This window comes from Aptenodytes patagonicus, chromosome 3 (genome assembly GCF_965638725.1).
Source record: "Aptenodytes patagonicus chromosome 3, bAptPat1.pri.cur, whole genome shotgun sequence".
Taxonomy (NCBI): Eukaryota; Metazoa; Chordata; class Aves; order Sphenisciformes; family Spheniscidae; genus Aptenodytes; species Aptenodytes patagonicus.
The window spans coordinates 127,706,351-127,730,951 of NC_134951.1; the positions used below are offsets into that span (position 1 = coordinate 127,706,351).

Below are 24,601 nucleotides of genomic sequence, written 5' to 3' on the forward strand. Positions count from 1 at the left end.
AAGAGCTTCTGAAAAACCAAAGTAAATTCTAATCTAAGCTAGTTCAGAAAGGAATTAGAGATTTTATGGGTTTGGGATTTTTTTTTAAATGGGATTTTTTAGCACCATAAATGAGCTTGTATATGGGTCCGTTATCTTTTTAACCATTTAAAAGCTAAATGTTTTGTCGTTGTTGACCAAATAAAAGACTCGGGCTAAATCCTCAAACACATTGAGTTTGGATTTCTTTTTTTATTTGGTCTGTCTAAGTACAAAATATTTATTATTTTTGTTCAGTTTTATGTCAGTACCTTTATTTTCTCTTGTATATTGTGGTACTGAAGACTATAAACTAATACTCAGTCCTGTATTTCTCCTTAACCTTACTTAATAATCTCTAAAGTAAAATGATAAAAGTTTTTTTTGTATTTTAGGCATTTGACTTTGTCACAAAACGACATGGCAGCATTAACAGGAGGAAAGGTAATCATTTAAATATGACTCTATAAGCCTCCAAAAAAATGCACGTGTGTATGTGTACATACATAATTGTAGACAGTGTACTAATAATATCTTATTCTTTGTTGCAGGGTTTTCCTTTTTTGTTTCAACATATCCGTGATGGTATCAACATCAGGCAAACTTGCAATCTCATTTTCAGTTTGTGTCGGTACAATAATCGACTGGCAGAACACGTAAGTATCAGAAACTATAGCTATTTGTTAAAAATCTTATCTAATAAGTGTAATGGGGTGATTTTTATTATTTTAACTGAATAAGCACAAGTCTAAGTGAGTTTTGTTTGTTTTGTTTTTAAGATTGTGTCCATGCTTTTCACATCTATAGCAAAGTTGACTCCTGAGGTATGTAAACATACTACCTGTATATTAAATAATTTGTATTAATATTTTTCTGTTTTAAATTACATAAATAATCCTTTGCTAATCAAAAATCTTGCATGGAAGATGATCCATGGAAGTTTTTGTGACATTAAATGAAGTCTAACTGCACTGTATATTAAGTTTTCTAAAGCAGAAATCTGGTATGCAGTTTAAGATTAAAGTTTTATTCAAAGCCAAATAAAATATTTCTAGATTCTCCACCTATATGAATAAAAAAAAAAAATTGGTAACGATAAAACGTGTGTGCTAGAATAAGTGGAGATATGTAATTATCGTCTGGTTGTTCAAGTTTTGGGGCACTATTTTGCAGTTCTGTGCATGCAAACACATTTCTCAGTCAGAATAAATTCCTGCCCTGGTAATAACAAAAATACTGAGAGTTCCAAATGGATTCCACATGAAAAATATATAGAGAGTGGTGAAGTGTATGCTCACACAAGGACATTCTTGTATACTGCTGTCAGAAAAGAAAAAATAATCAGGAAAAATTGAGGGCATGTCTAGCAGAGGAGGCACGATCATGGTTGGAAAAGAAGCACGTACTAAATCATTCTCATGACAGCTTTGCTTTGTGTGATAGAATGGGCACTATCAGATGACAGTCTACTTCCCTCCTGTCATGCTAACATTTGCTACATATTTATGCTTTTTTTGCTTTGCACATATACACATGCACCAGAGAGATTTTTGGTGAGGTGCAAAATATATAATAATAGTAGTAACCACTTTATTGAAGCATTGTTAAAACCGGGTGAGTCTTGGCAAACTTAAAAAAAAAAAAAAAAAAAAAAAATCATATTAGATCCCACATGTTAGAGTAGAAATGTTGGTGGTTTCAGAGGAAAACAGTATGCCAATAACAGTGATCAGTGTAAACCCTCAAAATGTGATGCTTTTGGATAAACGTTTCAGGATCCATGTTACGTGTTGTGCAAATACAGAAAAACAATAGCTTCTCTGAGATAATGAAATCTTCTATACATGTAAAACAGGATAAATTGGTGAATCCTTCAAGACTGTACAGCTTAATTCCCCCCCCCCCCCCGACTTTGTTCAGAATAATGTCTGACTGTCAGACAATGTGTACTGTTATTTCCTTGTAACTACATACTTCTTCTAGACTGATCCTATCTAGTGTGATCATGTGGCCTTGCACTAGCTATTAGAAGTGGCTTAATTCTTCTGTATCCATATGTGGATACAGTAGAATTAAGGTGTGTGTATATATATGTGGATTATTTACAGACTAACTAATAAGGGATTAAAAGTAATATAAATGTTCGTGTCAGAAGTTCATAGAAATATATTTCTATGCAAATGTTTGGGGTTTTTTTTTAAAGTCTCTAAAAACATTAGCGGATGAAATGAAATAGATCAAAATGGATATTTTTATTTCTATGCATTGCAGGCAGCCAATCCTTTTTTCAAATTGCTGACCATGCTAATGGAATTTGCTGGTGGACCTCCAGGAATGCCACCCTTTGCTTCTTACATTCTGCAGAGGATATGGGAGGTACAACATGTAAAAGAAAACAAAAGCTAAATTGTCTTTCTCTTGTTCATTCTTTTATGTCTGTGAAAGGGTTTTACATTTAATTGTCATCCTTGCTGCATCAATTAATGATATTTTTTTTTTTTTAATAACCATTTCTCTTCCAAATAAACAGCAACAGCTAATAGACATTTAAAAGTTCTGCTCTAACTTATAATGTTATTTTAACACCGTTCTGGTTAACTGGTATTTCAATTAAACTTTAAATTTTAGTTTAATGAGAAATTAATTGATTCATAATAAGGGTCTAGGATGCTTCTTCTAGGCCAATTCCACTTATTTTTCTCAGTTATCCTTTTGCAAGGACTGTAAAATGTTTCAAGGCCCATCGTTTGTTAGGGGTTTTTTTTGTCCATTATGTACTGGTTCTTTGAATATTCGTTTGACGTTTTTTGTTCTCTGTAAAATACTCTTTAACAATTTTAACCCATAAAATAGTGCTAAATTGAATCTAGTGGAGAATTGCTGTGGTGCAGGACCATTCTTGCTTGCATTTCTAAAGCAAGGAAGAGACTTTTTAACCAAGTTGGCACAGGGATAAATGCCTCGATCTGAGCAGTAGATTAGGAATTAAAGCTTTCACTTCAACTAACTGCTTTTTCAGTTCCCAATACAATTTACTGTCTTTATGACTAGGAACAGTGTGTCCTGCCTGAAGACTGCTGAGGATAGGCTGTTGAACTTTCATTCCCTTCGATACTCTTTAAAAAGCGGGGCTGGGGTTTGTAAAAGATTGTAACTGTGCAGAATTGAGACCTCTGGTAAAACACAAACCTGTCTTCCCCACTGAAGCGCTGTGGGATAGAATGTGGATTGCTGTTCAAAAGTATTTTACTCCTGGTTAGGAGCAGTTATAGGATAGGAACCACTAGGTAATCTGGGAAAGCGTATACCAAGTGTTTGTTAGGTGTCTGATCTGAATGTGAATTAGCTGTAACTGCTGTACCTCAGGTAAAGAGAGTTCAAACAGCGGATCTCAAGGTCAAGAATTACATCTAGCTGCTTTCTGTATACGGGGAAGCGGTAGGTTATGAATTTCTCTCAGCAATAAGGAAACCTTTCCAAGAGAGTTTTCGGTAATGCACAAGTTGTGGCATGAAGTACACGTGCTTCATGCTTCAGTCAGTAGCCACAAAGTTTATGTATGTAATTTGGTAAGCAATCCTCTTTTTTTATTTCCCTCCTTATTCTCAGTACACAAGCTGAACTTACAGAGGAAGCAAGTCGATGACAGGTTTCTGTTGGAAAGCCAAGCTTTTAGCAGTAGAAGTCATCAGTTCAGTCTCTGGTGTTGCCAGCATTATTATCCTTACCTTGTTCACACAGGTCTAGAGATATAAATTGTGTAGGCAGGGATGAGAGGCCCAGTGGTTAATGCATAGACAGACAGATTTAGGGTGTAGAACTTACTTTTGCAGCCACTCCAGTTTCTAGAAGTCGTTAAAAAGTGATTGAGCGATGAAGACAGTGAACAATGATAGTCTTTTTCTTGGAGATACCCTCCAGCTATTACGAAGGAAACTTGCAAGATCAATTTGTCATTTCTAAAAAAAGGGAGGAGATTGTTCTTAATGTGTTTATTTTTAAATGGAGATTAAAATTTTATAAGCAGAGTTTTGGTCACGTCAGCTGCTCATATTCTTCGGGTGGATTAGAGTAGTGGGGAACAGCTTCAGCAATTCAGTTACTGCCTGTGGTTCCTTAGGTAGATAAGAGTTCCTTTTTCCTTGTCTGGGCACCTGGACCTCAAGGTAAAAAGAAAACAGTTTTTAAAAACTAGCAAATGAGCGAACTACATTTATTGGCCTAATAATATGTCAACAACTTTTTAACTGCACAGAACCAGAAAGGCACAGGAAGCTATGTTTTCTCCTGGTTATCTGTAAGGCTTTGATAACTGTACAACAGCACTCTACAGGCTTTTCATTACCTTTGAAAAGCACTAGGCGAATTTATTCCTTGAAATTGCACATTCATAAAAAAACCAATAGCTACCCTCAGCATGAAGCTATATGAATATATTTGCATACCATTTATGTTCTTTTGATATAACTTGTATAAAAATACCGATTCAGTGTTAAGGTTTTGTGTTAGCTATTTTAAAAAAAATATTTATTTGTTTATGAAGACAAGGTTGTTCAGTTTTTTAAGTCCTTAACATTTCAACTCTTAAGTATCTCAAAATATGCAGAAAGGGTATGTAGAGTCACTTCCTGGACTTAGATTGAACTTTGAAAAGCTCTGAACGAGATTCAGAAGCACAGACCAGCAGTGAAATTTTAATAAGGGTTTCCTTTGTCTGCCAGAGCACCTCGGTCTTCTGGGTGCTTTGATAGCCCTATATGATTTTGAAAAAATACTTTGAAAGTCTTAATAGTTAGGTTTGGGGTTTTTTTTAATACAATCAGTACATAGTGTCAAGGTTAATGTATTCTTTTTGATTTTTCCACTCTTCTTTCAGGTCATTGAATACAACCCATCTCAGTGCCTGGATTGGCTGGCTGTGCAAACACCTCGAAACAAACTAGCTCACAGCTGGGTGCTGCAAAATATGGAAAACTGGGTTGAACGTTTTCTTTTGGCACACAACTATCCTAGAGTGAGAACTTGTAAGTTAATTTAAATTGAAGAAAATTATTATTCTGTTGTAGCAAGTTACTATGCATGTGGTATTCCTGTCACAAATGAAATACATGCTTTTGTACTTGTCTTTTCTTCCTTTTCCAATTGTTTTAGAATTGCTGTATTTTAAAATATTAACACAACGGTGGTGCCTTGTCAAGACATGCTACCTGGTTTTGATGAAAACCATGCTTTGATTTTGTAACTTGAATGATACATTAGTAGGTTCTTTTATCTTATGTGGTTAATCTACAAGATCCAGGAAAACCCAAAGAAGAAAAAGAAAGAATCCAAGAGGTTCTCAATAGTTTCCATCACGTAGGTGTACTGTAGGTAGGGTTAGTACCTGTTGTTCTTTCACCCGTCACAGAGTAATCTTTAGTTGAGTCCTTTGAACTTGTGGATCAAGGAGAAGCACCCTGTGCTTCTCCCCAACTCCAGGGTGTACTGGCTCTGTAGTTTGTTCTGCCAGGAATCACACTACCAGGCCATTGCCAAGATCACACTTTGAGCCTTTCCTGTGTCTAAATTTTTATATAAAGGAGATTCCACAGTAACAGGCCACGCTGAACTTCAATACATTTTCTGTGGTTGAGGGAGATGTGGAAACTGGAGGTACAGCTTTGCAACAGACTCCAGTTGTAAACACCTCTGAAGAGGTAATGACGTCTTGATTGAGCAGTACACAATTTAGTCATAGAAAACATCTTCTTTTGTATTTCTGCAATGGGATGCATTGTATTACAATAGTTAGAACCAAGCAGCAGACAGGAATATAGGGTGAAGAGGCCTGAAAGCAAATCTCAACACCACTTTTAACATGCTAGTCTTACCCACTCTTGATTTTTTTTTTCCCATCTCCAGTGTGAATATAGCAATACCAGACTCTGTAAAATGCTTTGAAACCTGTAAATGGAACGCACAATGCAATTTAACTTCTGATTAAATGACTGTTAAGTATGTGTGTCATTTTTCAAAGGTGTAACAGATTTGTTTTTATTTGAAGCCGCAGCCTATCTCTTGGTGTCGCTTATTCCAAGCAATTCCTTCCGTCAGATGTTCCGATCAACTCGCTCTTTGCACATCCCTACGCGCGATCTGCCTCTCAGTCCAGATACTACAGTAGTTCTTCATCAAGTCTACAATGTGCTTCTTGGCCTTCTTTCAAGAGCTAAGCTATATGTTGATGCTGCTGTTCATGGCACTACAAAACTTGTGCCCTACTTCAGTTTCATGACATACTGTTTGATCTCAAAGACTGAGAAACTCATGTTTTCTACTTACTTCATGGACTTATGGAACCTTTTCCAGCCTAAACTTTCTGAGCCGGCTATTGCCACCAACCACAATAAACAGGCTTTGCTGTCTTTTTGGTATAATGTGTGTGTCGACTGTCCAGAGAACGTACGCCTTATTGTACAGAATCCCGTGGTGACGAAGAACATTGCCTTCAATTACATCCTTGCAGACCATGACGATCAGGATGTGGTGCTCTTTAACCGCGGGATGCTGCCTGCCTACTATGGCATCCTGCGCCTCTGCTGTGAGCAGTCCCCTGCGTTCACGAGGCAGTTGGCTTCTCACCAGAATATCCAGTGGGCCTTTAAGAATCTCACGCCACATGCCAGTCAGTACCCAGGAGTAAGTAGATTGATACCGAAAAATACCATTTCATTGTTAGTATTTCCTCTCTTACTGAACGTCTCTTTTAATGAAAGAGATGAAAAGATTTATTTAATGTATCCAGTGGTGAAAGTATTATATTTTGATTTCCTGGTGTAAGTAATTAATAACGTGTTTAGATCTGATTACTGTACTTTGGGGGGGGTTGTTTTGGTGTTTTGGATTTTCTTCCTCGCTGTGTAGCAGTTGGAGAGATGTTTTTTTTCTGGAAGCAGATGCTGGTGTTTCCACTGTTCTTCAATACTCTGTGTGCCAGTCTAGTCATTAGAAACAAGGAATAGCCTTTAATGGTGGTCTCAAGAAAGCATGTTGTATTCTAACAGGAGGAATTCCCAGTGAGTTTCTTCTTTGCTTTCAGTTTCTGGAACAGGGCCAAGATTTAGCCTGTTGCATTCAAACAGAGGATGGCCTGGTGTTCACCTTGGGAACACTTGTGTACCTTTTGCAAAACATTGGTACGCTGGGAGTTGCACTGTCTCTACAACGCTACGGTAGAGAGTAGATACTAGTTAAAATAGTCCATGTGTAACGGTGAAAAAACAGGCTTACAACGTTTTTAAGAGGCAAAACATGCATTTTTGTATGATTACTCAGTGAATATTGCTTTGAGGTCCTTTATAGGTGTACGAGGACAGAAAGAATACACAGATTTTCTTCGCTACATAGAGGAGGAGGATGCATGGAATCTTCTACGTTGAACTTCTGTGTAGTTCAGCTCACAGAGTAAATTTATACTCTGACAGTCCTGGGAGTATTCCTGCTGCTTTCATTGCTTGCATCTCCCCTTGGAAGTCTCAGTTTGTCTTGCTAGGGACTTTAGTTACTCTGCTCTCCTTAGTGTTTCCCATGCGTATGGGACTTCAGCGAGTTTTAGCACAAGCAGCTTTCTGAATTCTGTTACGTAGAATATAATATTATCATCAGAGAATGCACGTACCCATTCACCATGTAGGTGACCCCCTACATTCCTGGAGGAAAGCCGGGAAATTTGGTCGCATGGATCAGGATTTCAGATTCTTGAAATCTGAACAACTGTGCTGTTAGGAAGCGTCAAAACATCTGTTTAAGGTTCAGAAGGGTTATCTCAAATATCTGTGTCCTAATCCACACAGTAAATAGTAAAGGCTAAAAGCAAACTGTATTCAAGATAGATAAGAAATATCCACAATTTCTGTGTCAGAATTTTAGTTTTTAAGAACAATTTTTTTTTAATTATTTAAGGTTAAAATGTTGTCTGCTGATATTATAACTTTGTTGTCATGCTTAAAAATGTATTCCCATCTAAATTTGCTTACATATGTTTGTTCTATGTGTTACTTAGTAGAAGTAATACACAGTAAGTAATACAAATAAGATACAAACCATAACATACTGAGAGAGACTACTCTAACCTAATATTTTTGTGTGTTTTAGGCAGTAGAAGAGCTGTTTAACCTCATGCAACTGTTTGTAGCTCAGAGACCAGACATGAGAGAGGAAGAGATAGAAGACATAAAGCAATTTAAGAAAACAACCATAAGCTGTTACCTGCGCTGCTTGGACGGACGGTCTTGTTGGACTACTTTAATAAGGTACGTTAGTACTGAAGTTGTAGTGTAATAATCTAATCCTGTTTGAAGAAGAATTGTATTTTGCCAAATGTGAAGTACGATAAAAATTAGTGTTGTTATTTTTATATTCTTTTTGAAAAAGTTTTGGGGATACTTTTATTCAGACGTAAGCAAACAGAAAGTTTCAATTATAACTTTTTTCCCCCAAATCCCATTGTTTGTGACTATAATTTATTTTAGAATGTTTCATCAGAAAATCCAGAAACTAAGCAAATATTTTACAATAAACAGGTGTAAACTAAGATGTATATTGTTAGGGTTCAAAAAGAAACACTATGACAAAATTGCATCAGTAGAGCCCTTGGAAAAAAAAAACAAAAAACAAATCAATCAATGTTCTAATTCAGCATTTAAGCTGAAATTCCATTCTCAGCCTACCATGGTTAGCCTAGATGGGCAAAGCCGTAATTTCAGCTCCTGTCGTTGCCATTTGTTATTTTGGGGCAGAAGTGTTTTTTAGAAATTGTGCCTGTGGGACAGAGTTTTATTGTATCATATCTTCAAATAGTTTTTCATTTCTAGTCTATCTATCTGTTTCTATCTGAAACTGTTGCTTGGGTATTTTCAGTATAACTATAAATTGCTTGTGTACGTAGGTCAGGTAGTGGGGTTTTAAATGCAACTGTCGATGCATTGAAACACTCGTGTGAAGAGAAAATGACCTGTGTTTCCTGAAGGGATTACATACAGTCATCTGTCATAGAGCACAACCAGATTTTCCCAAATGCTCTGGAAGAATTGCCATGTTGAGAGGAACGGTTCATTAGTTACGCATCATTGTTTATTTTCTGTTCTGCTGTAAGCATAAAATGTTCTGATAGAAATGTTTTTATACGTTTAAAAGTCCAAACTTATGCTTAACTGAACCTATTTAAATGTATCATTTGACAAGCATAAACTTCTGTCTTTTGAAGTACATTATTTTCCTCAGTTTCTAGCATTTTTGCAGACCTTATTTGGGAAATATTTCTGTAAAGGTTGTTTATAAATTACTTTCGATAACATGAAGTTGACATAAAGGAAGTTGACATCAGAGGCGTTTTTAAATGAAAAAGTGGGGGGAAAAAAGAGAATAATTATGTTCTTTTGGGGTTTCTTTGTTCTTCTGTGACTATTTTCCAAAATGTAGCAGGAGCATAACAATTTTAAGCATTTGTATGAATTATGAAAAGATGATAGGTATTTTTCAGCGTTCTCAATGTTTGTTTTTTTTTCCTAGTGCCTTCAGAATATTATTAGAATCTGATGAAGACAGACTTCTTGTTGTGTTTAATAGAGGATTGATTCTGATGACGGAGGTAAATACTTTGTTACTTAATTATAATAAACACCTCACTTTCTTATCGAGTCATTGCTTCCTTCCTGACAATGTGTTTGCTGTAAATTGTTTTAATATGGTATCATTTAAAATAAAGGTAAGAAATATGTTGATTAAGTACTGGCATACATGTAAAACCTTAAAATCTTAAGGATCATAGGAAGGACAAAAAAAGATTTACCAGATATTTTGCTTGTCGAAACACTAATGTAGGAGGTTAAGTGAGTAACTTTGAGGCAATACATATCTTAATACATGATAAGGATAACAGGTTAGCTGATAACAGCGATTTGGTAGGATAACTATAAAAGGATGTAGCTTAAATAGGAAAGATGATCAAGAAATAAAAGGGTGATGTGTCATCTCGTATATCAAGGATAGATACACTTGCTCTGAGGTTCATAATGGAGAGTAAATTAGATCTACTGAAAAAGTTGCAACTAGCAAGAGATGTCATGCCTAGTAAGAAATCAGTCTTGGCTTTCTTCACACACACTTCCCCTGTCGTCTTTAATAAGATTTCTTTAGTAGTAAAAAGATCAGGAAGACGTTTGCCTGTTTCTAAGACAGAGGGTAAGCCACTAACAGATTATGTTGAGAGGAGTGAGTTTATGCTTTTTCGGTGTCATTCTCTTTATTACAGATCAAGTGTGAGTAAATGGCTGAGCACAGTCACACAGTTACTACTAGTTAAGAAGTGTTAAGGCGACATGTTAAAATACAGAAATAAAGGATACTCAGATGCAATTGTGATTTAATATTTCTGACCACTTCTTGAGGCACTTCTGAGGCAATTCCCCCTATCTTTCCTACCTATTGTGCTTTTGTTTCCAAGAAGGAGTGGTCTGAGAACACATAAACTAGATTTCTTGCCGATGAAACTAAACCTAAAGATGCATTTCTGGAGCACATATAGTGTGTTCCGGTTGTAAATGGGTATTTGGTCCATGAGACCAGGCCAGAGTTAGTTCAAAATAGAGAGGAAAAAGAAAGAATAAATAACGCAGCCCTGAAATGGCTACAGTTTGGATGTCAAGCCCCTGCCCACCAATGGTTTCACTCTAGAGACCCACTCGTACTGTCCTGCAGTAACGTAGGAAAAGCCTAAAAGACATTGCTGAAAAAGCTTTGAACTGTTAGTGGCTGCTTTTTCTAAGATGAGTGAGATACCAGACAACTGATAAAGGGCACATACATTGTTTATCTTCCCCCCCCCCCCTTTTTTCTTTTGTCCTTCTTAAGATGGGTGTAAGATCTTGGATTCGTTTCAACACTTCCATTTTTGAGTTGATGGACGAGAATGTGTGTTTATTAAACATACTGGCAATGCAAAATGGGGAAGGACGCTAGGTCCTTTTGAGAACAAGAGTAAAAGTCAAGATTGTCTGGATGTGTTGGAGACAGTGTAAAAATAAGATGCAATTCATTCTTGGCATATGTAGAATGGTGTATTCAGAGAGGGATAATAAACTGGTAAAAATCCATGGTGCAAGACAAGTGGATAGTAGGTAGTTGTAGCTGTACAGTGAATGGGATATTGGAATAGATTGCTTCAGAAGGTGTCAGCCAGCACAACTGGAAGTCGTCAGGAGGACTTTGAGCAAACATCTGTCAAGGATATAAAGATATTTAGTCTGCCTTAAGGCATGTGGATGGACTAGATGATGCTTTGAGGTTGATTCCAACCCCATTTTTATATGGTTTACATAAAAAAAATTCTCTTAACTTTTTTAATGTCACTAGTTTGTATTTTCTGGGACAAAGTGTGATAGAAAAAGCTGGAATTATAAAATCAGTTAGAAAAATAAAAATTAAGACACTGCATACTGTTTGAAAATTGAGTTTTCACGAGTTTGTTTTAAGTGTAAGCCTTTTGATTAACTGTAGTTAGCTAGTTTATGTTCAGTCAACTTGGGCTCAGAAGTTAGGAACTGAGCTATAACTTTATTCATACATGAAACCCGTAAATAGACTAAGATACATACATGCGTATGTATAAAAAGAACTTGTTTAACAGCTCTAGTTAACCCTGATCCATACTAACAATGGATAATTAAGTTTATAAAGAATGTGTAATATAAGATGCAGTTTATCCTATGTAAAACATTGCTAGAAATTAGAGCAAACTAATGTTCAGCTTTTAGCTGAGTTGCTTTACGGCTTGAAATTACCAGGCCTTACATTTTCACTTGTTCACTGCAAGTGTTTTGCGTGGTGAAAAATACTGCATAAAGGAGTTGTCACATCCAGAAAAGTTTTCCACTTAGCAGGGTTGGCCATGTATCTTTTATCTTCACTATAATATCAAAACGGCATATCAAGATTTTGCATTGTAGGAAATGAGATTACTGTTTCTTTATCTTTAAAATATCCCAGCAGATTAAATATCTCTTCTTACACCTTGTGCTAGAATTTTTGCAATTCAGAAATGAGTTGCTTTTCCTTCCCAGTATTTCTATAAATCACAGGTGCCTGAAGGGATTTTAGTTATGAAGGGAGAAGTAATTCATCTGATGTACAATCGTATAGCATGCGTCCTTAAGCAGCATTTTGAAAAATGACTAGCATCCATATTAATCTTACGTTTTTTCCCCAAATTCACATACCCATGTCTGCCTTTATGCATCTCTGATATCACTTTGTATGTTGGCACAGAAAGATTGGGATTACAGATATATAAAAATACCGTGTCTCAGATTATGCTTCGCTTACTGGGTTTCATTTCTTAAACGTTATGTGTGAAAACTTTGTAATTATATTGAGCCACTAATAGAAAGCTCTTACCTTGAAAACAAATTAAGACTGTTTTTAAACGTCTCTCTCTATAAGCTGTATTGGATGTGCTCACAAAAATGCTCATTTCTTGAGTTGGGATGGGCGGTAGCTACTTACAGAGGGGTTATTGTTATAATAAATTTTACAAATTCAGTTTCCCTCTGGCATGCACATGAGAAAAATTTAATATGACTCTAGTTTTTGGGTTAGGTGAGAAGAACAAAAATCAGCCTTTTGTCCAAAGGCAAGTTTCAGTTTAACCCCCCCCCCCCCAAGACTACCTGTTGTTCATTGCTACCAAAACTAGATGTCCAGGTCAACAATTATATTTGGCTGTTATAGAAGCTACCTGGTTGTTCATTTGTTCGCTCTCTTTCTGTCCGTCTCTCCTCCCCCTCCCCCCCCGCTTGATTTTCTTTTTTTAAATCTTTTAGTAAATATGCTAATTTTGTAAACAGATTTATTGTCTTTTTAAATGTTGTCTTTCAGTAATTTTGTGATGACATCTAGCACAGTATATTTTGTTACGCCTTGTTTGAGCATAAAATAGGTGTAAAAAGTGGTATCTGTAGGATAGAAATAGAAACAATAACAAGTGCATTAATTTGGCAACATAAAGCTTTGGCATTTTTTTCTTTATAGTCCTTTAACACATTGCACATGATGTACCACGAGGCCACCGCTTGCCATGTGACTGGAGACCTGGTAGAACTTCTGTCTATTTTCCTTTCGGTTCTTAAGTCAACGCGTCCGTATCTTCAGCGAAAAGGTTTGATGATGACTCTTCAAAGGATTATGCCTGTTGTCTGTTAATTAATTTTCGTGACCCAAAACCTAGTATTTTATCTTGTTTATTATCTGTATTTAAAAACTTCCCATACAGTAGGAGATATGGTTATTAACAGTTACTAAATGGTTACTTACTAAATTATTTATTGGCATAATATGAAACTCGATTAAGTAAATTTAATAGCAGTAGACCAGTGAAATTTAACAGATTTCTAGATTGATTAAAATCATGCTAGAGGAAAAAGAGATTCTTCAGCAGTAAAAGTCTATGCTTTATTTAACGTGCTTTTGAGAAATTAAATGGATTTCTATGGCTTTTGCATTTGCAGATGTGAAGCAAGCTCTCATTCAGTGGCAGGAGCGAATTGAATTTGCCCACAAGCTCTTAACTCTGCTAAATTCCTATAGTCCTCCAGAACTTAGAAACGCTTGTATTGGTAAGTCGTAATAGTATAACTGCAGTCAGGAAGGACCTGTTCTACAGAGTTACCTGCTTTGACATTTAAAATCCATTTTTGCAAGTGCAAGTGCTTACTAGATACTCGGTAGATTGGGATTGTTTATATTACAGTTGTCAATAATGCCATTGTTCCTAGTCTAAATAATTCTATTTTCGTCAGGTTAAAATTAATACTCCTGCTTCCCTAGGCATGCAGACTGTGTGCACAAAAAGTCGGCCTTCGTTTTGAGAGACCAGTTTGCTGCCTGATAAGGGGCATGATTAAGGCATAACTCCTGAATTCAAACATCAGTGAGTTTAGACTCAAATCCCAAGTCTTACATTCAAATTCAAACATTAACTAACACTCCACTCAGAAGGATGCATGGTGACCAAGTTAGTCTGAATAACAGCTTTTAGTGTTTGTTTTCATAATCCATTACTGGACGGTATAATAATAAAAGTAAAGCTTAAAGAGCTTGCAGAAGTGAATGGATTTGCTTTTTAAAATTGTAGGCGTAGACGTGATATACGTGTCTCTTGCATTAGAAGACCTATTTCGAAAAGTTTTTCTAGTTCAGGGTTTTTTCATATTATTTAATGGATATAATCTGCATTTTTATGCATGCTGATGAAGGCCTAAAACTGTGTCCAAATTACCTTTTTTTGTGTGATTTGTATGCGTTTTCCCCTTATTTTGAGTGCCTTTCTCATTGTCCTCCTGACTCCTGCTGGTTGACATTTTCCAGGCATCAAACCTGATATGTTTAAGAAGAAGGAAAGAGGGTAATTTTATTGAGCTTCTACTTTCTACAAGCTGGCACCCCTCTCACTGGTGGTTGATCTACCACTGAGCAGGTTTTCTCCCAGTGGCAGAGGTGAAGGGAGTCTTGACTGATTCAGGGGTGTTCACTTTACGTGCTGTTCACAGTAGAGCCTACCTCCACGGTGCACGCTAAGTGCAGCAAAAGTGGTATGAAAGAGAGTTTGAAAATGCATGAGCCTGAAGTTAAACTGTTTGCTGTTAAGAAATAACAATATGTAATAGCAAAAACAACTTTTTGTTTGTAGATGTCCTCAAGGAGCTTGTACTTTTAAGTCCTCATGATTTCCTACATACTCTGGTTCCATTTCTACAGCACAATCATTGTACATACCACCACAGTAATATCCCAAGTAGGTATTTCAGTGATTGTATTTTGAAGTTCTCTTACACTATTATTACTCTATCGTGTTCCTTGCTGATGTCAAATATTGACCTTTTTAATATATCCCTATTTTATCCTAACTTGTACTACAGTGTCTCTTGGACCTTATTTTCCATGTCGTGAAAATTTGAAATTAATAGGGGGAAAAAGCAATATTCGTCCTCCACGTCCTGAACTTAATATGTGCCTCTTGCCTACAATGGTGGAAGCCAGCAAGGTATGTAAATGTATGGTCTTTTAAATAGCTATTTCTCTATTGTTTTCCCTTTGTATAAAAGTATTGTAAGAATCCAGTAGCATAATGCGTCTACGTTTTCTTTGTAAACAAAGCATAATTCTTCTTCAAGATGTGTTGTCCTCATATACTCCATTCTAGTTGTGCACTCCAGAAGCACCATTTCCCTGCCCTTGGTGATACACAGCTTCATATTCCAGGCGTGATAAGAGTTTGAACCTTGTATTCGGAAACAAAAGATAGCGCACACTTTGATAATCTTCCAATCTGTTTGTGGCATTTATAAAGAAAATTCAGGAACTGCCCAGGGATTGTCCACGTGGGTTTCAAAGGATGTTAAGATTGATTACCAGACAGCTGAGTAGAGCCTCCAGGTTTCACTAGAGTCCATTCCACCGGGACTGAGGCGTATAATTTACTATTTGTTTGGGTAAAATACCAGTACCTGAAATACCGTATAGGGCTTTAAGTCTTTTACTTTCCATTTTCCCTTCTGTGGGCTTCCTGATGGGATGCCAACTTCGGTGGGGCTACTTCGTAGTCACTTGCCACGGCCCGTTATTACAGTTGCAGCCACGGTGGGATTCAGCTCACATAACTTTGCCTATCTAAAAGGTCGGTGTCCAGCTCTTTCTATGGTTGATGGCGATAAATAGTTGCCCTCGGAAGGAAATAAATAGTTACCCTCCTTCCTGTCCTAGACACCTGAGTCCGGATGAGGTGACTCTTCCTCTGGAGGAGTCTCTCTCTCTCTCCGTTGACTGCAGGGAACACGGAAGTGACTAGATTTTAGATAGCTAAAGTCAGGTAAGGTGAATCCCACCCTAAAAGGAATATGTATGGACAATCATTTGAAGAAGGAAAACTGGTTACTTGCTGTACAGTAACTGTGGTTCTTCAAGATGCTTTGTCCACACAGATTCTGTGGTCCTCCTCCTGTGCTAACTCCGAGTCCTGTCATAGGGGATTCTTATCGGTGAAGGAATTGAGTGGTGGTTGAAGCCGCCATACCCCTTATGCCCTCAGGTACAGTGGTCGCAAGGACACACTGGGTGCAGGCACAGCCCCAGTGGACACTGCTATTCAGAAAGAATCCAATCTCCTGCACATGGGGCCTATGTGCACGTAGATGGGAATCTGTGTGGGCAACACATTTCGAAGAAGCACGGTTACTGTAGGGTAAGTAACCCTTCTTTTTTAAAGCTTTCAAAATGATGCTTTGTATATTTGTGCACCATCAAATTTACTGTGTGACCAAAGTTTTGTAAAAAATGTGTAGAGCCAGAAATTACCGGTAGTGGGTTTTTTCCGTCATGTATCCAGAGGTGATGGATGTGACGCTAAATAATGTAAACATTTGAACTTAAAAAGTCGTCATATGATACGACACGGTATTTTACACTTTATAATGAATTCATATACATTAGGAACCGGAAGATTTTTAAGCCTCTAAAACCACATCCGCAATTACGTTTCCCCGTGTTTTTGCATGCTTATTTTTCGTTCATTGGTTTTGTATAAGATTGTGTTTGTTCGCTTGAATTTTTGAGATTTCCTTTTGGCTATCTGGTCTACAGAAGCTGATACCATTGTCAGCGTATACGTCCAAAATACATTAAAATATTGGCACGCAAAACCCTCGGCATGTATTTATCATTTGGTTTGAGACGTTCCTGCAGATACTGCTTTGAAAGCTTGTGAAGCTCAGTCTTGCAAAAATTCTGACTTCTGCAGATAGTAACTGACAAATTACGATTTAAAAAGCAGTAGCGTATACATATTTAGGTACTTGTATGTGATTTAAAATTACTGCGTTCTTTTCTTGTCACCTTCAAGATGTGGTATTCGCACAGCTTTGCATCTGCTCAGTCTGTTGATGCAGAATCCTACAAGAAAAGTTTTTACTGGTGGGGGAATTGCATTTGCCATCCCTCCTCTGATCTCACCATTGTGCTTGCCGAGGGCTCGGTGAGGAGACACAGCTGGCCTGGGTTAGACCTGGTGGAAATTCCCATCGTGTTTTCCTGTAGTATTTGATTGAACGCTTTCGGGCAAGAAGTACAGTAACGTGAAGCTCAATGCTTAGGAAATCTGGTTGCTGTCTGGTTGCTTATGTAGTTTAAATGAAGCTCTCTTAAATCTTCAGGGCAAAGATGATGTTTACGATCGTATGCTGCTAGACTACTTCTTTTCTTATCATCAGTTCATCCATCTACTATGTCGAGTTGCAATCAACTGTGAAAAGTTTACTGAAACTTTAGTTAAAATGAGTAAGTATGAAGGTTAAACAGCCTAAGGATTTTTTTTCTGTGCTAACAGTGAGTGCTTCTCCACTAAGTTTTATATTCAGAATTTGTAAGAAAAAGCAGAGCTTGTGAAACTTGCTGCATTAATTGTTCTGGACGTTATTTTTATCCACAAAACTGTACATGTATAATGTAGTGCAATCTTATCCTACATGACTGTCACCCTTCAGGCCTGTCCAGAAAGGAGCCGAGGCAACCAGTGAGAATTCAGTCTCCTCGCACATTTAGAGTTTAAAACAGGACTTGCTGAAGCTTTCCCTTTTTTTTTTTTTTTTTTTTTTTTTTTGGTTTGGCAGTTTAAATCCTTTGGATCAGATCCTGAATCCTCAGCGTCTCTGCCAGTGGCGTTAATTGGCAGTCTGCCCAGGAGCGTCTGTGACCATCTAGACAGCCACAGATGGCACTGGTTCTGTTGTTAGCAACCCGGGTTTATTTTACCCCATAGTTCTGGGAACCATCGCAACATTTAATTAAGTTTATAACCATTCAGTCATGTAGGTTGTACCCGATAGTTGTTTCAGCTCTGCCAGCAGATACCACCAGTATTTGGGTTTCTTCCTGTCACAACGTAAACCTTTTTTTTTTTTTTGGTGTGTGAAGAAGGCATTCATGGCTTTATCAGTCGTGACTACTCCAGCCGTTCAGCTGGTTCTCTGCAGGAGAGCATCCCGCCTTGATTTGCCCCATTAAGTCCATGTGCCACTCCAAAGGCACACCGTTGGTTGGGTTTTGGGGTTTTTTTGTTTTAGTTTTATCTCCCACCACGGACCCTAGGATAAGCTGAGTTACCCAGTGCGGTAGGTTGCAGATGCACAAACGTCGGGGTCACACAAATAGCTATTACATGGACACACAGACTGGGAGCCATCTTGCTTCAGTTGTCTGAAAATTAGACGTATAGCCAGATTTTCCTCTCTGGTCAGTGGAGAGACGTAGATTCCTTCCAAGAGAAATTTATCTTCTGATTCTTAAATATCTTAAGCAGAATGAACCACCGTCTGAAAATACCCCCTTGTTTTCTTGTTTTCTCTGCCTGTAGAAGCTGGCTAGCTAGCTATGATTAAATACCACTTCTAGACAAATAAAACTATACAAAATTAATCTTGTCCAAAGAGCGATGATAGTAGAATGTTCTTTTGATCCCCTGGATCACCCATTTGCTCGTTGTTTGTCACGCTCCTCTGATTGTAACTCTAGCATTATTAATATGTACTATAGGTTGTGTTAGTTAGGAAGTGTACTGGGAATGTGTATCATTTGCTGCTGTTCAGTGCATCCCTTAACTCTTTCATGGTCTAGGTAACAACGGTGCTTGGGTTAATAATGAAGATTACCCTTTAAAAATTATAAGCTGGCTTTAAAAAAAGATATTTAAAACCTTTAAGTGCTGTAGCTGACCAGTCGAAAACGTACGACAGTAATAAAATAACCCGATTACAAACACAGAACTAAAGCCAGCTCTTCAGGTTTTTTTACACTTCACAGAAACACTGAAGGGATACATGTATTTATTAAATGTACTGTAAAAACTTCACAGGTGATAGGTCTCTCAGATTATAAAAAATGCTCAGAATGTGGGCTTATAAAACGATACGGCACCTTGGCACTAGTTTTGTCAGGAAGCGAGTATCTCCAGCAAAATTCTCACACAACTTACTTTCTCCTAAAATTTCAGGTGTCCTAGTTGCGTATGAAGGTTTGCCACTTCATCTTGCGCTATTCCCCAAACTTTGGACTGAGCTTTGTCAGACTCAGGTAAGGGGCAGTGAGTTTGAGAACTAATGGAATGGAAATACAGGCAAAATACAATGGATGCGAAACAGAGATTAACCCATAAATTGTAACCAGTGGGTATTGTTTAATCATTCAAAATACTAGTATTTTGAGTAGAAAATACCTCTGCTTGTGTTGCCTGTCACCTGATAAAACCTGAATAATCAAGTATAAAAATCTGGTAAATTGTATTTGCTCCCAGTACGCGCTAGGTCCTGCAAAAACTTATGCAGCAACTTCGCACAGTACGTAATATTGGCAGGATGGCAGTCTGCGTGGTGTACAGAAATTACTTCATCCTGCCTCTGGGAATGTCCAGCTTTTTATGTAGCGTAAACGCTGGTATGGTGAAATAAAAATTGGGAGATCTCTAAGTCGGGCTGTCGTCGTGTGCCCACTGCAAGGAGGGGCCTTTGCACCTCCGCGGGAGGACCCGGTAGTTGTCGGCTCACAGATGAGGCGACACCGGCCCCTCAAATACATACTGATCGTGATAAACTGGCCTTCCCGTGGAATGAACTTCATAAAAGGAAAATGTGACATAATAATTGACAGTAATTAATTTGTACAATTTACTGATACCTGGTAGACCCGAAATATTTTTATCAGTAAGAATGGTCCAGTATGAATTAAGAACAGCAGCGGGCCTGGCTAGATGTCTCCAGCTGAGACAACCGTTGCAGACAGCGCTACCGCAGTGCCGTGCTTCCAGCGATGACTTTGCAGTGTTCTCTCTCTCTTCACCAGTCCACAATGTCAAAGAACTGCGTAAAGCTCCTCTGTGAAGATCCAGTTTTTGCAGAATACATAAAATGTATTCTGATGGATGAAAGGACCTTTCTTAACAACAACATTGTATACACCTTTCTGACCCATTTTCTTCTAAAGGTACGTGGTCTTTTAGCGATAATTTTATTTCAAGAAACGCAGTCATAGATGCTGTTTCAGTTTGGGATACTGTTTTCACAGTTCCCTTTTTTTGTGGTTTAAAAAAAAAACCCAAAACGTTCTTTTCACAGGTCCAAGGGCAGGTGTTTTCTGAAGCAAACTGTGCCAACTTAATCAATACTCTAATTACAAACCTAATAAATCAATATCAAAGCCTAGAATCTGACTTCAGCAACCAGAGAGTTGAAATTTCCAAAGCAAGCTCTACTTTAAATGGGGTGAGTCTTTTCTAAGCCGTTCAAGTATCGGCATCGTTTCGGAGGCAGCTTATTTTCTATGGAAGCTCTTCGGTGCCACGTGCCAGGTTCTAATGGAAGAGGTGGGCATTGTTTAGCTCTACTTTGTGCCTAAGCTGGACTCCTGGCGAGAGCATGGGAGGCTACCTTAACGGGCTGGCTGGAAAAGTTAACCCCTACCAACAAGGTAGTCGTTAATCTGCGGAGCAGCAATCTGAGCTGTCCAGAATTCTCCATTCCATCTCAGCGTCCACAGCATACATACCGGGGTCTCCCAAGCTGATGGACTGGGAGGAGGGCAGCTTACCGTGGAAAACAAGGAATGCAAAGTGCAGTAAGAGTTAATAGTAGAACTGTTCTAACCCAGCGAAAGAGTTTGCCTTACCGTGAGCAGCACGGTACTGTCATCTGCTTAGGACAGATGGACGTTAGGGTCAGCGTATTAGTAGTGAGTGGGAAACTTCAGTATGTACATTTAGAATTTGATCTTTTGGGTGTTCAGAGCGCGTTGAAGCCTCTGCTTATGGCACAGATCTCTGTGTGTAGGGTTAATCAAATAAGAGTGTGAAATAAGGCTAGTTAAGTTTGCTTACTTCTGTTTTTTTAGGACCTCCGAGCACTTGCCTTGCTGCTTTCGGTGCACACTCCCAAACAGCTCAATTCAGCCCTGATTCCAACTTTACAAGAGCTTTTAAACAAATGTAGAGCTTGTCAACAACAGAGGAACTCATTACAAGAGCAAGAAGCCAAAGAAAGAAAAACTAAAGGTTTGCCTTCTATCAGAGTGTCGCTCTAACGATTCTACGGTTTTACAAACTTTTACAAAATTAACGTAAAGCATTGTTTTCTTACCGCTAAAGGTGGGCCATGTCTTGGCTCCAATCCCCAACGCTACACAAGACATACCCCTCTGTTCCGGAGCTAAAATTCTAGGCAGTTACATGAATTTTCTGTAAGGAAATAAGTATTTACTGGAGTACAGTGTTTAATACGGAAGAGGATAAAAATGTGAAAGGAAAGGCCTCTTACTTGGACGTCTGGCATGAAAACAGTGCATTTTCCCTAAGCCATTTTTTTCCTTTTTCTTACAGACGATGAAGGAGCTACTCCTGTAAAGAGAAGACGGGTCAGCAGTGATGAGGAGCACACTGTAGATAGCTGTATCAGTGATACAAAAACTGAACCCCGGGAGGCGTTGACCCCAACAAGCACTTCAGATAACGAGACACGGGACTCTTCGATCATTGATCCAGGCACTGAGCAAGATCCTCCTTCCCCCGAGAACAGTTCTGTCAAAGAGTACAGAATGGAGGTTCCATCTTCATTTTCAGAAGACATAATGTTAGCGACGCGGTCACAGCACGCCGAAGAGCAGCCAGGAAACGGTAAATTTGAAGAATGCAAAGAATTTAAAGACCTGCAGGCTTCCAAGGATTCTGTTGGAGCCGAGGAGGACTCGGAGTTTCCTTCCACGTCGATTTCAGCAGTTTTATCCGACCTCGCAGATTTGAGGAGCTGTGATGGTCAAGCCTTACCATCCCAGGACCCTGAAACTAGTTTATCCATCGGTTGTGGCCATTCCAGAGGACTTTTTAGTCATATGCAGCAGCATGACATTTTAGACATCCTGTGTCGGACCATTGAGTCTACGATTCATGTGGTCACAAGGATATCTGGAAAAGGAAACCAAGCTGCTTCTTGACATTAGATGGAGCATGTCTGCTTTTAAGTCTATTTTTTTTTTTTTTCTTTTCTTCCCCCCAAAATGCTGTTTGTATAAGTTTTGCTTATTTCTGTTTTGTGCTTCAGTTTGTCCAGTGCTCTCTGCTTGAATGGCAAGATAGATTTATATGCTTAATTCTTGGTCAGGCAGAACTCCAGGGTTTTCTTTTTTTTTTGTTGGGTTTTTTTGTTGTTGGTTTTTTTTTTTTTTTTTGCATCTACCGTACACTTTCTTAAAGGGCAATCAGATAATGGATACGTTTTATGTAATTAAGAGTTCACTGTAGTGGCTTTCATTTAATATGGCTGTCTGGGAGAACAGGGCCTCCTCGCCCTGTATGATGTAATTTAAACTTATGGCATTTTTACTGTGTATAATATGGTGTCCTCTGTGCCAGTTTTGTACCTTATAATAGAGGCAGATTGCCTCAGATCGCTGTGGTTCTTATTATCAAAATTAAGTTTACTTGTATACTAAACAACCACAAGAAATTTGATTCTGTAAAGAATCCTCTTTAGCTGTGGCCTGGCAGTATATATATGGTGCTTTATTTAACAGAATACCTGTGGAGGAAATAAAGCACACTTGATGTAAAATTAATTGTTTTATTTTTATTGACATGATCAATTGCTATTCTGTGCACTTCATTAAACTGATTGTGATGACTTTTCATTTGTTTATAATACGTTGCTTCAGTCTTTGGATTTCTCATCAAAGACAACTTTGTAAATGAAACGGCTGCAGAGAGAAACGATGATCAGATGTACGCGGTTTATGTAAATCCCGGTCCTTTTCTGGTTTACTTTGCACGAAGGCTCAGCCGCACACTTGAGGGATTGGTGGTGGTTCGCTTTTTTCCCCGCGATGTCAGGACACGAAGCGGCATCGGAAGCCAGTGGAGCTTTTCATTTCCCTCATTTTAACCCGCGTTAGTCGTGTATTTCTCCCGCACCATCTGCAGATTTCCTTCCTTTTTTCCCCTCCGCCCCGCTCCCTCGCTTTCCTGACCACCTCTCCGCCCCCCGAAACGCTGGAATGACTTCATCACCTTCCCCTGTCACACTTCCTCCTGGTGTTTCTGAGCAATAGCCATTTCCCGTGTGATCTTTTGGACTGTCAATGATACTGGTTTTAATATCTGATTAAACTCCATTTCCAGCTCCGTTTTCCAGTTGCTTAGCTCGTTTCTTTTTCTGTTCTCTTCCGAACACATCTATCTTGGTCTTTTTCCTTCCAAATTCCTTCATTCTGTCTACCATTTAATGTAGTTTAGCATCATTTGCTTCTCCACGATTCTATCATGTGATGCTTTTGTGACTCACTCCTCTTACTCTCTTTGAACCTACTCTCATTTTTTTAACCTCCTGTAATTAATCATTTCTGTCTTTAAAGTTCAGGCTTTCTGTTCCCCTTTATTAGCACTTTTACTCCTGCATTTACAGACACTATATTGATGCTGGTGAGTGCTTAAGTTGGTCCCCTCCTTATTCAGACATGCAGTAATTATGTTTTCGCTCGCTTTAGGAATAATTTTATTGCCCTTTCTGATCAACTTCTCCATAGATTGTAACTGCAGAGAAATGATCAACAGCTTCTGCTCAAAACTTCTGCGTAATGGGTATCAGAATTCACCTATCGAGTCTTCTACCGAGCCTACCAACGGTTGGGTTAAGGTGTCTTTAGGAAGATACTCGCCCATCGACCTAAGAAATCTTCCAAGAGATGAAGCAGCCGTTCCAACCCTTTGGTGAGTAGTCTCAGTTAATTAATTACTCCTATTAAAAATGTGCATCTGATTTTTGGCACGTTGTCCGACTTCACCTTTCAGCTATTGCACCTTGTCGGCTTTAGCTTCTCGTGCAGGGTGAGATCACACTAACTCTGTTACTGAACAGTGGGATTCCGTCTTTTGTGATGTTTTCTTCTCGTTATTTCAACCCGCCCTTTTTGAAGCGTATACCAAGTTATCAGCAGTCTTTGATAATGATTTCATAAACGATACACAAGTAATACACCCTTCCGCCTCTTCCGTCTTCCCAGAGGAACGTTAGCCCCTCTGCGTTCAGCTGGTCGCTGACGACTGACTCGGTCCTGTAAGTTATTTTTAGGATGGTTTCCCCTACAGACCTGTATACGCGATTCGCAAATGCCATTAGTGGCGATTTTCTATTTTACTGTCCATTATTTTCTCACAAATAGGTAACTGGCCCTTTAGAATCCCACTAGAAGTCCATTTATTGGGTAACCGTTTTCCGTGACCAAAGAAGTCAAGATTTCGCGTTACGTTTCAGCGATGGGGTGTGTTGGGTCCTGGCGGCTCTCTGAAGCAAAGCACCCTTACGTAGCAAGGAAGACACGCATCGTGCGCGTAAGCTGCGTTAGGCCAGCAGTTCCCTTTGCAGCCTCTTCGAAAAGCTAGATCAACTTTGACAAGATACTAAAAAACGTGTTGATCAGCTTTAATTAAACGATCACCTGTAGTTCTGAACTGACTACTAGCTTT

The 24,601-nt window shown here is 38.5% G+C and overlaps 1 protein-coding gene across 6 annotated transcripts in view; it reads left to right on the top strand.

The window, feature by feature from the left end:
• The window catches only part of USP34 (ubiquitin specific peptidase 34), a 140,679-nt gene extending 117,909 nt beyond the window's left edge, over nucleotides 1–22,770 (top strand). For 3 of the 6 annotated variants that reach the window (XM_076335136.1, XM_076335137.1, XM_076335138.1), the window contains 19 exons: nucleotides 414–462; nucleotides 570–674; nucleotides 798–842; nucleotides 2,290–2,394; nucleotides 4,895–5,042; nucleotides 6,062–6,696; nucleotides 8,152–8,309; nucleotides 9,568–9,646; nucleotides 13,084–13,210; nucleotides 13,560–13,667; nucleotides 14,741–14,845; nucleotides 14,970–15,094; nucleotides 16,139–16,291; nucleotides 17,259–17,382; nucleotides 19,094–19,173; nucleotides 19,939–20,079; nucleotides 20,211–20,357; nucleotides 20,983–21,142; nucleotides 21,467–22,770. In XM_076335136.1, the coding sequence (XP_076191251.1) occupies nucleotides 414–462; nucleotides 570–674; nucleotides 798–842; nucleotides 2,290–2,394; nucleotides 4,895–5,042; nucleotides 6,062–6,696; nucleotides 8,152–8,309; nucleotides 9,568–9,646; nucleotides 13,084–13,210; nucleotides 13,560–13,667; nucleotides 14,741–14,845; nucleotides 14,970–15,094; nucleotides 16,139–16,291; nucleotides 17,259–17,382; nucleotides 19,094–19,173; nucleotides 19,939–20,079; nucleotides 20,211–20,357; nucleotides 20,983–21,142; nucleotides 21,467–22,077 (3,205 nt within the window). In that variant the 3' untranslated portion in view covers nucleotides 22,078–22,770. The remainder of the gene's footprint in view (nucleotides 1–413; nucleotides 463–569; nucleotides 675–797; nucleotides 843–2,289; nucleotides 2,395–4,894; nucleotides 5,043–6,061; nucleotides 6,697–8,151; nucleotides 8,310–9,567; nucleotides 9,647–13,083; nucleotides 13,211–13,559; nucleotides 13,668–14,740; nucleotides 14,846–14,969; nucleotides 15,095–16,138; nucleotides 16,292–17,258; nucleotides 17,383–19,093; nucleotides 19,174–19,938; nucleotides 20,080–20,210; nucleotides 20,358–20,982; nucleotides 21,143–21,466) is intronic. The other 3 variants (XM_076335142.1, XM_076335140.1, XM_076335139.1) reach the window with 3 other exon arrangements.
• Nucleotides 22,771–24,601: the final 1,831 nt, after the last annotated feature.